General features: G+C 53.6%; 1 protein-coding gene across 4 annotated transcripts in view; it reads right to left on the bottom strand.

The window, feature by feature from the left end:
- The window catches only part of NAV1 (neuron navigator 1), a 212,162-nt gene that overhangs the window by 12,897 nt on the left and 184,019 nt on the right, over nt 1–15,246 (bottom strand). For 3 of the 4 annotated variants that reach the window (XM_089903958.1, XM_022561983.3, XM_089904045.1), the window contains 6 exons: nt 14,299–14,351; nt 13,594–13,617; nt 13,408–13,485; nt 10,714–10,797; nt 10,414–10,525; nt 3,008–3,129 (listed from right to left, as the gene is read on the bottom strand). In XM_089903958.1, the coding sequence (XP_089760084.1) occupies nt 3,008–3,129; nt 10,414–10,525; nt 10,714–10,797; nt 13,408–13,485; nt 13,594–13,617; nt 14,299–14,351 (473 nt within the window). The remainder of the gene's footprint in view (nt 1–3,007; nt 3,130–10,413; nt 10,526–10,713; nt 10,798–13,407; nt 13,486–13,593; nt 13,618–14,298; nt 14,352–15,246) is intronic. The other variant, XM_089904002.1, reaches the window with a different exon arrangement.

Raw genomic sequence — 15,246 nt, forward strand, 5'->3', positions numbered from 1 at the left:
CTGGCTTCATGGAATACAGACGGGAGACTCGCCTAGGAATTCGGGCTGAGAGAGAGTGGGACTTGCTGCTGTGCTGTGGGAACTTTCTGGGCCTTCCCTGCCCCCGTGGGGGAGCCGCACCCATGAAGGGACGGAGGGGAGGCCCCGGGACACAAGGTGTGTCTCTCGGCGACCCCATCCCACCTCCCGCAGACCAGCAACTGCCCGGTCTGCAGCCTGGCTCACCTGGGCCTCAGGACCCACCTCTCAGCAGGGCTCATCGGATCAGAATCTACCCACCAGAAACTTGCACTACGATTCTGTCCAATCAACAGAAGGGAGTGGAACCAAGCTTCTTTTAGCGCCTCCTGTGCTCCGCACATTACAGGATGGTGAAAACAACCAGATACAAGAGCTTTCGACTATTTCCACTCAAATGTCCCAGAATAAGGGCCACCTCCCAGCATTTCCTCCGAGTATGCAGGGGATTATAATCTGACCGTAACTGGCTTGGTCTTGGGTGTTGATGAGCTGGGTGTTAGGGATGAGGGAGGGAAACCAGGGTTCTGTCCCACACCCGTCACATGCATCCACTTAGCATGCGCACACACACAGGGAGACAGAGCGGCAGCCGGACACCGAGAGTAAAGGAGGGGTCAAAGCAAACCAGATGGCTGGGACAGCAGGAGAAGAGAGTGCAAATCTCAGGGCACTCTTTCCATGTGTCTCCTGGAGCCTGGGAAAGCTGCAGGTGGTGGCTGGCACTGCGGGCGGGGCGTGTCAGGGTCTCTACCAGGCGGGACACAGGAAGACCCATCTGGTGATGGGGATGTGAGGGAGGGAGTGTGTGTGCGGGGGACATGCCATCACGTGGCTCAGAGCGTCAGGAAGCACCGTTCTCTGCAGGGGTGGAGACCCGGGACTAGGACTCGGGCTTCCTGATTTTCTACCCGATGAAGACTTCGCTGGCCCCTGCCTCCCGGGAAGCCGTGTGTGTGTATGAGTGTATACGTGTGTACCAGTGTGTACGAATGAGTTAGTGTGTGTGTGTGTGAGTTGTATGTGTGTGCGTGCACGTGTGTGTGCACATGCAGGAACAGGTCCTGTGACACCCGTCTGCCGGGAGCACCCGCCCTCTAAGATCACTGAGATCCTAAGTGGGAACAGTGCTCTCTGTGTGGTTCCGTGTCCCCAAAGCAGAACTGCTGGGCAGTGCATTGCGTGGTGTGATGTGGTGAGGGATTCCGTGGTCAAATGAGTTCCAGAAACAGTGGATCCAGCAAAATGAACCGGGACTCTGTCCTGAGATACGCGTGTGTAGAAGGCAGCGTTCCTCAGATCCGAGCACCTTGAAGGGCTGCTGTGGAACTCACCTGGGGCGATGCTGCACTAAGACTCAAGGCTCAGTAACCCCTGCACTCAGGTCCTTCCTCCCCGTGCCCCTCGGTCAGGCTCTGGGGGAGGGAACTGCTCCCTGCCTGCCGCCTCTTCTGACCAGGGTCTGCAGGAAGCTCTGCGTACCCCTCTCTGCCCATCACGATCCCACCACCGTAGCTTTAGTCCCCTGGGGCCTGCCTTCCGGAACGGGTCTCTCGTCTGTGAGCTCCCTGAGCCTCACTCACTGAATTAAGCCTTTGACACTGCTGGCTTGTTATCAGTTTTATATGGGCAGTATTTTTGTCTCCCTGGCAATTCTCCAGACTCCGTGTTTCCTGTCCTCACAACACCCAGCGCAATGTTGGGACAGGGTTTGAGTGGACCTTAACGTGTCTGGTTTGTCATGGAAATTCTGGGTTCACTTTCTGTTTGTCTTAGACTTGTATACCCTAATGCCTGAAAAGTCTTTGGAAACCCCATGGCTGCTCAGAGGGCTTCAGGCTCTAGAGTAACCTGAGGTCCAGCGCTCACCTCTCTCTGGTTCATCTCACTCCAGAGCTAAATCTTGAGGCTACCCCCAAACTGAACTGGCCTCTGGCAATGTCTTCCAGTAGGGGCTTCTAGGGTTTGATGGATCAAAAGATCAGGGCGCTAGCTTTCCGGACAGGGGGAGCGCGGTCTGGCTGCTTTTATAACAGGTGGACTTTGGAATGGGGTCGGGGCGCGGCAGGAGGCAGAGCCCTCCCGCTTGGCGCCCGACCAGACCTCTCCTCTGTCCTCGTGGGGCGGCCGTGGATGGACATGCAGGGGGGGAGGGGCGTTACGGGCTTGGCGGAGGTGGTCACAGTTAGTCTCGTGAGTGGCCGTCTCTGTTTAGGGGGAGGGGCTTGCTCTGGAGATGGGGAGGGTACGGCAAAGGCAAAGAGAAAACGGAGAGGAGTGAGTGTCTTACCTCGTAGACCTGGAAAAAAATAGGGATTTGAAGTCAGCATTTTGAAGGGAAAAAAAAAAAAAAAAGAAGCAACACTTAATCACTCATTTCACACGGCGGCCCCTGTCTGGACTACACAAAGGTCTGTGGGGGGCTCATCACACGGGGACAGCGGGTGGCACATGCCCTCGTGGGGGCCCCCCTCCTCCACATGGGCAGCAGAGGGGCTGGAGGTGTTTTCCATCTGCCTCGATAGTGTCAGAAAGGGCATCCCAAGTCGGTTTAGGGTTATCTGGGAAACAAACAACCAACCGAAACAACACTCTCTGGACCGGTCAGGTGATACAAAGGTTCCTTTTGAGGTAATCTGGAAAGTTCCACAAATGCCTCTCCAAAAAGCTGAAGAAGTGACCTCCAGGAGCATCTAGAATGAGTGGCTTTGTTCATAAAATCTTCTGTCCACAGTATGGGAGTGGGTGGAGACAGATGGGGCGTTCCCTTCTGCGTGTCTCCTGTTGCCCATCAGATGTGTGCAGGGCTGGAGGGGATGGCTGGCGGGGGGAGGGGGCAGGTAGCTGCGGCAGACCTCGCTCTGGGCAGACGCCACCGGGGTCTCCTATCAGATGGGGCTCATCGTGGTGAGTTCTGGAAGGCTGGCTCCCGTGCTGAGGTGGTGTGGTCCCCCAGCGTCCCACGCGGCTCCCCCAAACCTTCACCTACCCAGCTCTTCTTCTTCTTCTTTTTGGCATCGGCCTCCTTGCTGCTGCCGATACTGGAGTGACTGGCGATGCTGTTGAGGCTCGAGATGCTGTCCGAGGAGTTCTGCCTCTTGATCCGGAGTTCTAGGGGCCAAGCACAGGGGGCGGACACAGACACGGTGGGTTTAAAGGAGACGGCGTGAGGCTTAGGGCAAGTCTCGCCGCGGGAGAGGGAGGAGGAACCACCACCTCCTCGTCCACATTCTTCAGTTTTGGGGATCATGCTCTCAACAAGCCTTTACTGAGTGCCAATCACGCTTCAACATCAACAAAGGTTAAGGGATAAAAAAAAAAACAGGTAGGAAATGATCCCCATCCTCAAGAGGCTCCCAGTCTAGTAGGAGAAAAAGCAGCACAGAATCCAGTGCCCTCGGCTTGAGCAGGTGTGACAAGGGGCAGCCCGGGCCAGGTGTCCACAGTCCTATGGAGACAGTGACCTGACGCCCTCAGGACTTTCTCCAGGAATATTGGCTGGGGGGTCCAAGGCCGAGTGCCCCACATTTAACCCCAAAAAGCTTTAGTTTCCTCATCTGGTGGGCAGAAAATCTTTTCAGCTCTCTGAGACGGTCTGCAATGGCACCAAAATGACGCTCTTTTCTACTACGGAGAAGGAAAGGGTTATAACAAACGAGAAGGCCTTTGAGTGTTGAAAGAACCAAAGCTCTTCAGGTGGGAACATTGGAAAATGATTTTAGGGCTGAAAAACAGTCCCTGCAAAGGCTGTGCAGGGAGCTGGTTGTGCGTTGGGGCTCCTCAGGCTGGGTAGCAGGGCCGGGGACGGGGGGAACAGCGAGGGGGACGCTGGAGGACAAGCCCGGCGGGGCGAGCCCTGGGGGCCCCTCGAAGGAAGTCTGCCTTGTGCCGAGAGGACTGGATTTTTTTTAAAACCTATTATGAAATCATTAGAGGTTCACAGGAAATTGGAGAGAAATGGGCGGGGAGGTCCCCCGCGTGCACCTCTGACCCAGCCTCCTCCAGGGTTAGCATCTTGGGTGACTATGTGCAACGTCTCACAAAAACAAGGAGGAAGGCAAAGTGGCAGGAACTAGCCCAGAGGGAGGGGGCTAGAGGTGCCTGTGTGCAGCCGTTCCCCTGTTCGGTGTAGGAGACGTGGCTGGTTCTTTTCTCGCCTCTCCTTGACCAGCAATGGATCTTCCAACTCTAGTTTTCCCTTCATACCACAGGGAAAACAAGATCCTAGGATCCGATGAAGGAATCACCACGCTCCCAAAGCACATGGAAAACCCTTCGCTCCATGACTATCAAACCAAGTTTTGCTGTAACCCAGCGTGCCTCCAGTTATTTTAAAAGGTATGCAAACTTCTCAAGGGAATATGCTTAACCGAAGTAAAGAATTTTTCGTTTGTATAAAAATGGAGCTATGGATCCATACATATTTGTTTATATCTGCATAGAAAATTCTTTCTGGAAGGTTTACAAGAAACTATTAGCAGTAATTACCCCTGGGGAGTGGGATTTGGAGGGGGGTTCGGGGAGAGGGATTTTATCTTTTACCACACACCCTTTTGTATACTTTACATCAGGGGCTGGCGAGCTTTTACTGTAAAGGCCAGACAGTAAATATCTTATTAGGCTTTGTGGCCATTTGATCCCTCTTACAACTACTCGACAAGGCTGGGTGGCATTAAAGCAGCCGCAGACAGTATGTACATTAAAGAGCATGGCTGTGTGCCAGTAAAACTTTATTTAAAAACAGGTGGTGAGCCAGATTTGGCCAGTGGGCCAGGGTTTGCCAACCCCTAGTTCACATTTTCCTCCAGAACGTGTATTGCTTTTGTGATAAATTTAATTCATTAGTTACTTAACAACAAAATGAAAGGCAGCAAAACAAGTATCTATCATCAATCACTTGGGGGTCCAATGAGCTGTGAGCCTGTCAATTAGATTTTTCAAATACGCTATATGGTACTCTTAAGAGCAAAGGACGTGCTTTAACTCAAACAATCTTCAAAAAGTTAAGAAATCTTTTGTGCATTAAAATTTTTGTGCCATGTTCATTACCTATTTACAAGCAAAGTAAAGTAGGCATCATTGCTTTGAGCATTAGTTCTTTGACGGCCAAGCTGAACTGGGTCGAGAAGAATGAGGGAAACATGAAAGCAAAGGACAGGATTCACTTATCCATCCAACACAAATATAGCTGAAGAATCAGGTGTACTCGGGAAACCAGAAATAGCTCGATGTCCCAGACCCATCGCTTAGGAGCTGTGTTTGAGCCAGTTACTTGTCTTCTCTGATCTTATTCTCAACTGTAAAATATATTTTATAGGGTTGTTACCTGCAATAAACGAGTTAACGTAAGTTCAATGCTCGGAACGGTGCCTGGCATACTGGAGGTGCTCAACAAAGGCTCGCTGTTCCTGTGGTGGAAGCTGGGGCAGAGCCCGCAGGAGAAGTGATGGGAGATGTGGATGCGGCCAGAGAGAAAGCGCATCCTAGACCAGGAGTGGGGCGGTGCTCCTGCTGCAGGGTTTGCATGTGTTCTCTTTCCCTTTAACTTGCTTTTCTGAAACGTTTCAAACTCACAGAAACACTTAAAGCACAGCACGAGGGAGGACACCCACAGGCCCTCCCCACCGTATAACAACTGTGATGTTTTGTTATATTTGCGCCAGTGCACACTCTGTCTGCATACAGACATGGGCACACACACACACACACCCACACACGCATTTTCCTGAACAATTTGAAAGCAAGTTGCAGACGTGGCACTGTACCGCTGAACACTTCTAAGAATAAGGGCATTATCTCACAGCACCAGTATTACATCTAAGCAAATTCAAATTTCAATGATTTCTGATGTGAACTGATGTGGCTGGATCACTCTGGGGGCAGAGTGACAGGAGGACTGTAGCAACACAAGACTAGTTAGGAAATTACTATGCTAACCCAGAAGAAGAGTGACAGCCTAAGCCAGGGGAGGGACAAGGCAGCGGAGGACAGACATACAGATCTATGTGTAAGTTATGTGTAGAAGCTAACTGACCACACAGGGTGAACAGGGAGACGTAAAGGATGACGCTCCTATCGGTGGGTTCAGTGACCAGGCAGGTGTTTACACCTGAAGTGGGCAAAAGCGCAGAAGGGAGAGCATTAAGCAGTTGGAAATAGAGGTATGGGATACAGGAGCGTGACGCAGATTAAGGAAAGGGACATACAGATGAAGAAGTTGTAAAACCCATTGAGTTAATAAATGAACTCAGCAAGTTTGCAGGATTCAAGATAAACATACGAGAAAATCAATTGTATTTCTCTATACTAGTGATGACTAATCTGAAAATGAAATTAAGAAAACAATTCTATTTACCATAGGATCGATAATTAAATTCAGCAAAAGAAATGCAAGGCATATACTGAAGGCTGCAGGACACTACTGAAAGAAATTAAAGTATCTCTAAGTAACTGGAAAGGCATACCATGGTCATGGAAGACAGCACTGGGAAGACGACAATACTTTCCAAATTCACGTGCTGAGCCCATACAATCTCTACACCAAAATCCCAGCCGGATAATTTGCAGGGATTGACAAAGTGACCCTAAGATTCACATGGGGAAACAAAGGGCACAGAGTAGCCAGAACCATCTTGAACAAGATCAAATTTGGAGGACCCACACTTCTGATTTCAAAACCTACTACAAAGCTATAGTAATCAAGGCAGGGTGGTACCTGCTAAGGATAGACATACGAATGAATTAATGGCATAAAACTGAGAATCCAGAAATAAACCCATGTATTTCTGGTTGACTGATTTCCTGCAAGACTGCCAAGATAAGTGAATGGGGAAATAGTCTCAACAAATGGTGCTGGGACAACAGGACAGCCACTTATAAAAGAACGAAGTCGGACCCCTACCTCACACCATATAGGAAAAGTAACTCAAAATGGACCAAAGATCTAAATGAAACAGCTAAAACCACATAAAACTTTTAGAAGTTAACGTGGGAATAAATCTTCATGACCTTGGATCAGGCAACAGTTTTTTAGATACAACACCTAAAGCACACAAACACACACACAAATCGAAGAAAAAAACAGATCAGGGCTTCCCTGGTGGTGCAGTCATTGGGAGCCCGCCTGCCGATGCAGGGGACACGGGTTCGTGGCCCGGTCCGGGAGGATCCCGCATGCCGCAGAGCGGCTGGGCCCGTGAGCCATGGTCGCTGAGCCTGCACGTCCCGAGCCTGTGCTCCGCAGTGGGAGAGGCCACAACAGTGAGAGGCCCGCGTACCGCAAAACAAAAACAAAAACAAAAACAAGAACAAACAAACAAAAAACAGATCAATTACACTTCATCAAAATGGAAAGCTTTGGTTCTTCAAGGTGAAACGGAGCAGGACCCTGTGGTCCTTGCCACCCCCATGTTCTCAGCCTGCCTTTTGTCTGTGGAAAAACTTTAGCCAAAGAATAAGTTTAATCAGAGAAGTGAGAAAATGCAGAAACAAAGGAAAACAGTCAAAGGAGACCAAATAATAATAATAGGTTAGTCATTAAGCATGGTAAAGGACCTTTAGTTCCTCCTTGAGGGCTACAGATAATATTTGGAGCCGTACCCTGTGAGCTGGCTTATAGACACTGAAACCCCGACCAGGTGGAAGAAGTTAACTACACGATGACCAGGCTGTAGCCATGATCTAAGCTGCCACAATTCCGAGAAGTGGCATCAAGGAAATGGGAACAAACAGACCCTGGAACTGAAGCCTAACTGTACCTAAAAGAATCGAGATGACGCTGGTCAGACCACCGATGACCAATTTCAAGACGGCCGTCAGAGCTGACTGTGCTGTTTCTACGTGTTGCCCCCTCCCTCTGTCTTCAAAAGCTCTCACCCACTGATTGTCAGTGGGGGGAGTCGGCCTTTGGACAGGTGTCCGTCCTCCCCACCGGACTGCCGGCATCCAAAGTAAAGTAAACTTTCCTTTCCACCAACCTGGCCTCTTTATTGGCTTTTGAGCGGCGAGTAGCCGGACCCCACTTTCGGTTACAAAGGGACAGTGTAAGAAAGTAAAGACAACTCACAGAATTGGAGAAAACATTTGCAAATCATATATCTGATAAGGGGCTAGCATTCAGAATATATTAAAAACTCTTAAAACGCAACAGTAAAAAGAAACCCTGATTGAAGAATAGGCCAAGGATTTAAATAGACATTTCTCCATACAGGGACACAAATGGCCAATAAGCACGTGAAAAGAATGCCCATTATATCCTCAGCCACTGAGGAAATTATAACGCAAATCATAACGAGATACCACTTCACCTCCACTAGGATGGCTATAACAAAAAGAGACAACAGCAGATGTCGGCAAGCATGTGGAGAAACTGAAACCCTCAAGTTGCTGGGAAGAAGGACAAGGGTGCAGCTGTTTTGACAAAGTATGGCAGTTACTCAAAAAGTCAACAGAGCTACCACATGACCCAGCAGTTCCACTGCTGGTTATACACTAAGAGAACTGAAAACATACGTTCACACAAAAACTTGTGCATGAATGTTCATCGTCGTGTTATTCGTAACAGGCAAAAAGTGAAAACAACCCAGTGTCCACCAACTGATGATGGATAAACAACGTGTGGTCCACCCACACAATCGAGTATTATTCAGCCACAAAAAGGAAGTCCTGACACATGGTACAACATGGACGGAGCTTGAAAACATTAAACTAAATGAAAGAAGCCAGCCCCAAAACACCACATACTGCATGATTCTATTTACATGAAATGTCCAGAACAGGCAAACGCATGGAGACAGAAAATGGATTAGTGGATGCCGGGGCTGGGAAGAGGGAGTGACGGCTAAGGGGTTCAGGGTTTCTTTGTGGGGTGATCAAAATGTTCTGGATTTAGATAGTGGTGATGGTTGTAAATACAACCTTATGAATATGCTAAAACCCACTGAATTGCACGTGTTAAAAAGGTGTGAATTATATCTCAATTTAAAAGAAAAAGAGATTACAGAAGCTACCGGATAGGAGTGAACACTAGGGAGAGTGTGCACAGTCAGAAGAAAAAGCTGAGGCTGGAGCCCTGGACAAGGTGTTTTCCTTGTGATGAGAAAACTCTTAGGACTTACTCTCAACCGCCTTCGTGCAGCTGTCTGTGTTAACTGTATTATCACGTGGCACCTGGCATTCTTAGTACTTATTTATCTCCTACCGGAAGGCTGCACCTTGTGACCACCTTCATCCACCCCCAGCCCCCCGCCCAGATCACCCCTAATCCTGACTTTCTCTAGCAGAGCTTGACTCGCTGTTAAATCCCAGGCTAACCTGTCACTTGAGCCCCACGAAACCCATGTGATCTCGGTCTCATTTGAAGAGTCGGTTCATTCCCCTCGGAGAACCGAAGTGAGGATCAAATGGGGTTATACACACGTCTGCGCACGCACACGTTTATGTCAAAGTGGAAAGTGCTAGTGTTTTAGACTACTTTCTAGGGCACTTTTAGGTTCATGGCAAATTTGAGCGGAAGGTACAGAGATGCCCCACGACCCCCTGCCCCTCTACGTGCACGGCCCCCCCACTATCAACCATCCCCACCAGAAGCTACATTTGTTACAATCGATGGACCTGCACTGACACGTCACCGTCCCCCGGAGCCCAGAGTCTACACTGCGCTTCGCTCTTGGTGGTACATACTGTGGGTCTGGACAAACAGAGAAGGACACGTATCCCCCATCACCGTATGCTACAGAGTGCTGCTGTCACCGCCCTGCAAATCCTCTGCCTGCCCACCGCCGTTCTCCGCCCCCAGCCCCGAAAGCCACGACCCTGTCACTGTCCCCAGAGTCTCGCCTCTCCCGGAATGTCATACAGTCGGAATCACACAACACGCAGCCTTTTCCGACTGGCTCTTTCACTCAGCAGTGCACCCTTAACACGGTCAGCATCTTCTCGTAGTTTGATTAACTCATTTCTTTATAATGCTGAGTGACATTGCGTGGTCTGGCTATGGCAGTTTATTCATCCTTTCGCCTACCGCAGGACATCGGGGTTGCTTCCAAGTTTTGCTGACTGTGAATAAAGCTGCTGTAAACATCCATGTTTAGGTGTCTGTGGGGACATAACATTTCAGCTCCCTTGGGCAGATACCAAGGAGCGTGACCGCTGGGCTATACAGCAGGAGTACCTCGCGTTTGTAAGAGGAAAGTGCTATGTTAGCGACTGTCTTCGACAGTCATTTGAGGTCGGAGGTGAGGACCCTCTCCTCTCCCTCACCCTCTGGGGCGGTGGGGTCATGCCCCGCTGCTCCTCGCTGACCGTCCGAGGGCCCCCACCTTCTAGAAACCTGACGTGGAGAGAAATCCTGCAGTAAGCCTCTTTCCAGCCCAGCCCTGTGGCCGGAAGGCCTACCTTTGGGTGTGGCTTCTGAGGCATTGAGGGCCCCCTGAATGACGGCCTGCGCCTCAGAGTTCTTCTTCTTCAGAAAGTCTATGGTTTCCCGTAAGTCCAGCAGCTCAGTGTCCTGAGAGAGAAACGAAGTGGTGTTATGGGTGTGGCTGGGGGACACCTGCTCTGTGCCCGGCCAGGGGCTGGGCTCGGGACTCTCCAGACCTGATGCGGAGGGCAGGGAATTGAGGCAGGTGGAGGAGCCAGGGCGGCAGGAGGGGGGGCGCCAGCCTGACCTGTCCGCCCCCCGACCCGCGCTCTCACCTTCTCCTCGGCTGTCTCCGCCAGGTGCCGCAGACGGCACGTCATGCTCACCAGGCTCTGCTCAAAGGCCGCCACCAGGTTGGCCTGAAACAAACACGTACGGGGGTTCCCCAGGTGCCTGGGTTTGGGGAAGGGAGGGGACGTCTGTGGGAGGTGGCTAAGCTGACTGCGGGTCTCACAGCGGACCAACCGCGTAGGGGCTCTTACACCTTGCTTCCCTTTCTGGCCCGAAAAACATTCCTGGGGGACCCAGCGCCTTGAATGATAAAGCGGCACAGACAGCATCAGGGTGGGGCAGGTCTTTGGAGGCGTCTAGAGATGCGACACCTACTGTTTGCCGAGGTGGGACTGTCCCCTGCTTCCAGGGGGCGTCCCCTCGGGGGCCGTCGCTTTATCCTGGTGGAACTCCTCCCCAAGGGCCCCATCACTCCCAGAGAACGGGTTTGGGACAGCTTCCCAGCCCCGCGCCCCGGGGGCCTCCATTCTTCGGTTCTGGCCGCCCTTTCCCTGATCCTGGGGCTGGAGCGGTAGCTTGGGCCACCTCGCGGCAATTCCACAGTCTGGCCACTAGGTGTCGGGCCGGCTCCGCGAGGGGCCCCCAAGGACCTGGTGGGGGGGCAGCAGGAGGGGGGGGCAGGAACTCCAGCTCTGCCAGCAGGAAGGCCTGCAGGGAAGGGGGGCGTGCTGAGGCTGGGACCAGAGAGGGGGGCGCTCGCCCTGGGCCAGTTAACAGCCGCGGTTCTGGGGGAGTAAACTGTGGCCCTTCGAGGGAGGGGCGCACTCCACACAGAGCTCTGGGGGCCGGTAACCCCTGATTCCTGTCGGCCAGTGGTTCTGCCTCCCTGGGGGTCGACCCTAGTGTTCGCCCCCTGTCCCTGACACAGGCTGGAGGCCTCTCTGGTCCAGGCCGGGCTCCTTGGCAGGTCTGTGCCACGATGGGGTTACCTCCACCTGCTGGACTGGGAGCTCCTGCCTTCCTGGCCTTGGGTCACCTCTTATTTGGTCCCTACATCCCTGCCCGTCTATGAGCACGTGCCTCCTCGTGAGGGGCCCCGAGACCCCGGCTCCTCGGGGCTTTTCCATGCCAGCCTCTTCCCGTCTGGGGCTCCCTCTCCTCTGGGGGGGCTGCCGCCCCGCATCCTGTCCCTCCTCTGAGCCTCCCTCACCCCCAGCCCCACGAGGGAGCCTGTATGCCCTCGGGGCTCAAGCGGGGGTCTGGAGAAAGGCTAGCATGTGGCAGGGGGAAGGCATCCAGGCTGTGCCCAGCGTGGGCAGCTGGCGAGTCCCGGTGAACAGGACACAAGGTCTGGAATCGGGGGACCCTGAGAACAGCAGAGAGCCTTCCAGAATCCAGGACTCTGACCCTCAGCGAAAGCCTGTCTCCAAAATTCAGGACCGTCGTGTCTAAGCGTTCAGTTTCTCCTCTCTCAGCCAAAGGGAACTTCCTGTTCTAAGAGAGTCACCTTCTAAATTCATTCTCTTGGCTCTGGTCCAGACTGGACAGCACGACACTGACAGGGTGTAAATGAGTCAGACAATCTCCTGCTCTCTGACACCCCTCCCCCGCTGCCGTCTCCCAGACATGAATCTCCCGGGCTCTGCCGGACGGGATGGCCTTGGGTGAGGCGCCAGGGACAGAAGAGATGGGTCTTGTTTCTATTACGATTCTTACGGGTCCCCAGTTGTGGGGAAAAGGCTTGATACGAGCTTCGTGCAAGCCAGTAAGAATACAACAGACCGACTGAGAGTTTGGAAGAATAAAAAGAACAGAGAGAACAACCAGTGTGGTGAGGACACCGCTGCCCGAATGTACTGGAAACACGCAAAACCGTGGTGCCGGGTCTTCTACCTGATTCCAGTGAGATCCAGGCCTGACAGCTGGGCTCCCCAGAGAGGAAGGGAAGAGAAAAAAACCAGCAAGGACTGCGGAAATTGCAGACATGGTTACTTTGTGCAAACACTTGGAAAGCTCCGCAGATCCGGCTCAGCTGTTGTTTACAGCTTTGGGGGAAAATGGCTCTTATGTTCTCTGTTTGCAGCTCGGTCGCTGGGGAGAGGCTTCTGCGGCCTAGTTTGGGGGGCAGCTTCGTTTCTCCCCATCTCACAGGGTGGAAAAACCGAGGCCACAAGAAACGCATTCTAAGCGGATGTACTCTGGGCAGGCTGAGGGCGGCGACAAGGATGCGGGCTCCCCAGCTAAGCTCAGGGGCCCCAGAAGACAAGGCAGCTGTGGCCGAGGAGCCAGAGCCCGGGCTGGCCTCCTAAGAGCGTTGCTGTTCCCAGGTGGGGTCCCACTACCCAGCTGTGTGCCTGCCCAGCGACGGGGTGAACAAAGTCACGGGCAGAGTCAGAGGGTTCCCAGGGATCTATAATTCTGATCCGTGACTATTTCTGTCCATGGCCAGTGGCAAGGCTGTTCCCACCTCCACGCAGAACCACTGATATAAACCCTTTTCTCTTTCTCTAGGGGCTTCACAGGCCGTCGGACGGGCGCTCGTCCGTACCTATGAATTGGGGTGGGGGTGCAAATGGCTCCTTAGAGAGATCCCGACTCGGAGGAGGAGGCCGGTCCCCAGATCCTCCACTGCCTGGAATCAAAGCCCACGGGACACCTTATGAGACAGTTCTCCTGGGGCTGAACTCATCTAGTTTGGGCCCAGACAGCTGCCCGGCTGTCCCCTCCCCGGCACTCACGTTGGCAGAGAGCTGCGACGTCAAGGTGGCTACTTTCTCCTGGGATGACTCCAGTGCCCTGCGAAGCTTCCGGATTTGCTGTGAAGGAGACGGAGATGCACTTACGGTGGCAGAAGAGGTGTAAGGCTCGCAAGGAAGTGGGGTGCAGGGGTGTTAGGAGGCCGGGGCAAAGGCTGGGGACCCTACCTCAGACTGCATCCTCTCCTCAGCCTGGTGAAGGAGCACAGAAGTGGGGTGGGGAGAGAGAGAGAGAGAGAAAGAGAGAGAGAGAAAGAGAGAGAGAAGGCCGTTACTACGGAGGCAAAGGCAGTGCGCAGAACTCAAGGAAGCGAGATGCAGAAGCACCAAGAGGCTGAAGCCCTGTGGCCGGGCCTGGCTCTTCACGGGGTGGGCTCAGACCCCAGACCACGGTTCAATAAGGCACACCTCTGGAGCAGAGGCCACAGCCACCTCTGCCATTGCCAAGAAGGCTAGGAAATGAAACTGCTGATCTGAGGACTAACCCTGTCGCCACCAACTTGAAGGAGTAAAGCATTAGGGGCAGAACGAACCTGAGGACCAGCTTACGCCTCACGGGCAGACGCGGGCCCAGGGCCCACGAGGAACACGCGGCAGATTCTGCACACAGTGAGGGTTCTGGGGTCCCTGAGCGCGGCCCACCCTCCCGGGCACAGAACGCCTCCACGACCAGGGGATTCTCCGTTTTTCAAAGGAGGCACAAAAGGCGCCAGGGTCGCTCAGGGATTGGCGGTGAGGCCGGAAGGACCACCGAGGTCTAGAAGCGCCCACTTCGTGCCCTAAGCTCCAGGGGCCCCCACCTCGCCCCGCCCCGCCCCCAGGAGGGTCCAGGGTGCAATTTGGTGCGGGGGGGTGGAGAAGCGAGGCTCTTACTGAGGAGTAGGTGGAAGAGGCACTGGAGGCCAAGGACAGCACTGAGCCGTGAACTGCAAGAGAAGCAGAACGCAAAGGGTTAGCAGAGCGCTCGGCCGGGGAACCCGGGGAGGGTTCCCGGGAGGAGTGCTAAGGCAGGGGTTCGGGTTCTGATCCTGGAGCAGAGAGGGAGAACAGAACAGAGGACGCGGCTGTCTGCCCCGCCGAGGACTCGAGTTCCGGGCAGAGCTGGCCTGCCCCCTCCGGCCCGTGCTCTCGGACAGCTGGGCCGAGGGCCCTGTGCTTGGCCTGCCCCTCCGAGGGCGCAGGGGTCCGGGAGAGAAGATGCTCCCGGGCACGGGTCACCGCCTCCCCCATCAGGAAAGCACTGTCGCTGCTGAGGAAAAGGCAGTTCTCATCAGAGCTGCTCAGAACGAATCGCGATTCTGCCTGTGCCCCCTCTTCGCAGTGGGGACCGTTCAGATGAAAAAGGTCTCCAAGTGCAAGACACTCGTTCTGATTCTTCATGAACGACAGCCCTACTGAGAGAACTGGAGCAGGTCGGCAAGGAAAGCCCCCGGGATGAGCGTCCTGACGTCACCAAGTCTCACCCCCAGAAAGCCGGGCTCCAGCTCTGACCACCACGCCCCGAGGGCGGCCCTTGAAGCTGGTCTTCGGAACGTTCTCGAAAGAGGAATGAGATGCCTAATTCTCGTAAGGCTTTAAGAGCTACCTCTGCGTCCCCGTAAGCGGTCCTGTCCTCTGATGACTGGGGGGATGGGAGGACGGTGGCGGCGTGCTCCGAGGGCGTCGTCTAAATAAGCCTTCCACGCTGCCTCCCCTCCCCCGCCCCAGGAGAGGCTCCATCCCAAAGCCCCAGGGCTAGACGGTGCCACCCAAGGTTTCTGGGCCCCCAGACCCTTCAAAGGGATGGGAAGAGAGAGCTGAAATGGCCCAACTGGATGTTCC

The sequence above is a fragment of the Delphinapterus leucas genome, chromosome 1 (assembly GCF_059928025.1).
Source record: "Delphinapterus leucas isolate spDelLeu-1000000601 "Yukka" chromosome 1, BTC_Dleu_Yukka2, whole genome shotgun sequence".
NCBI lineage: Eukaryota > Metazoa > Chordata > Mammalia > Artiodactyla > Monodontidae > Delphinapterus > Delphinapterus leucas.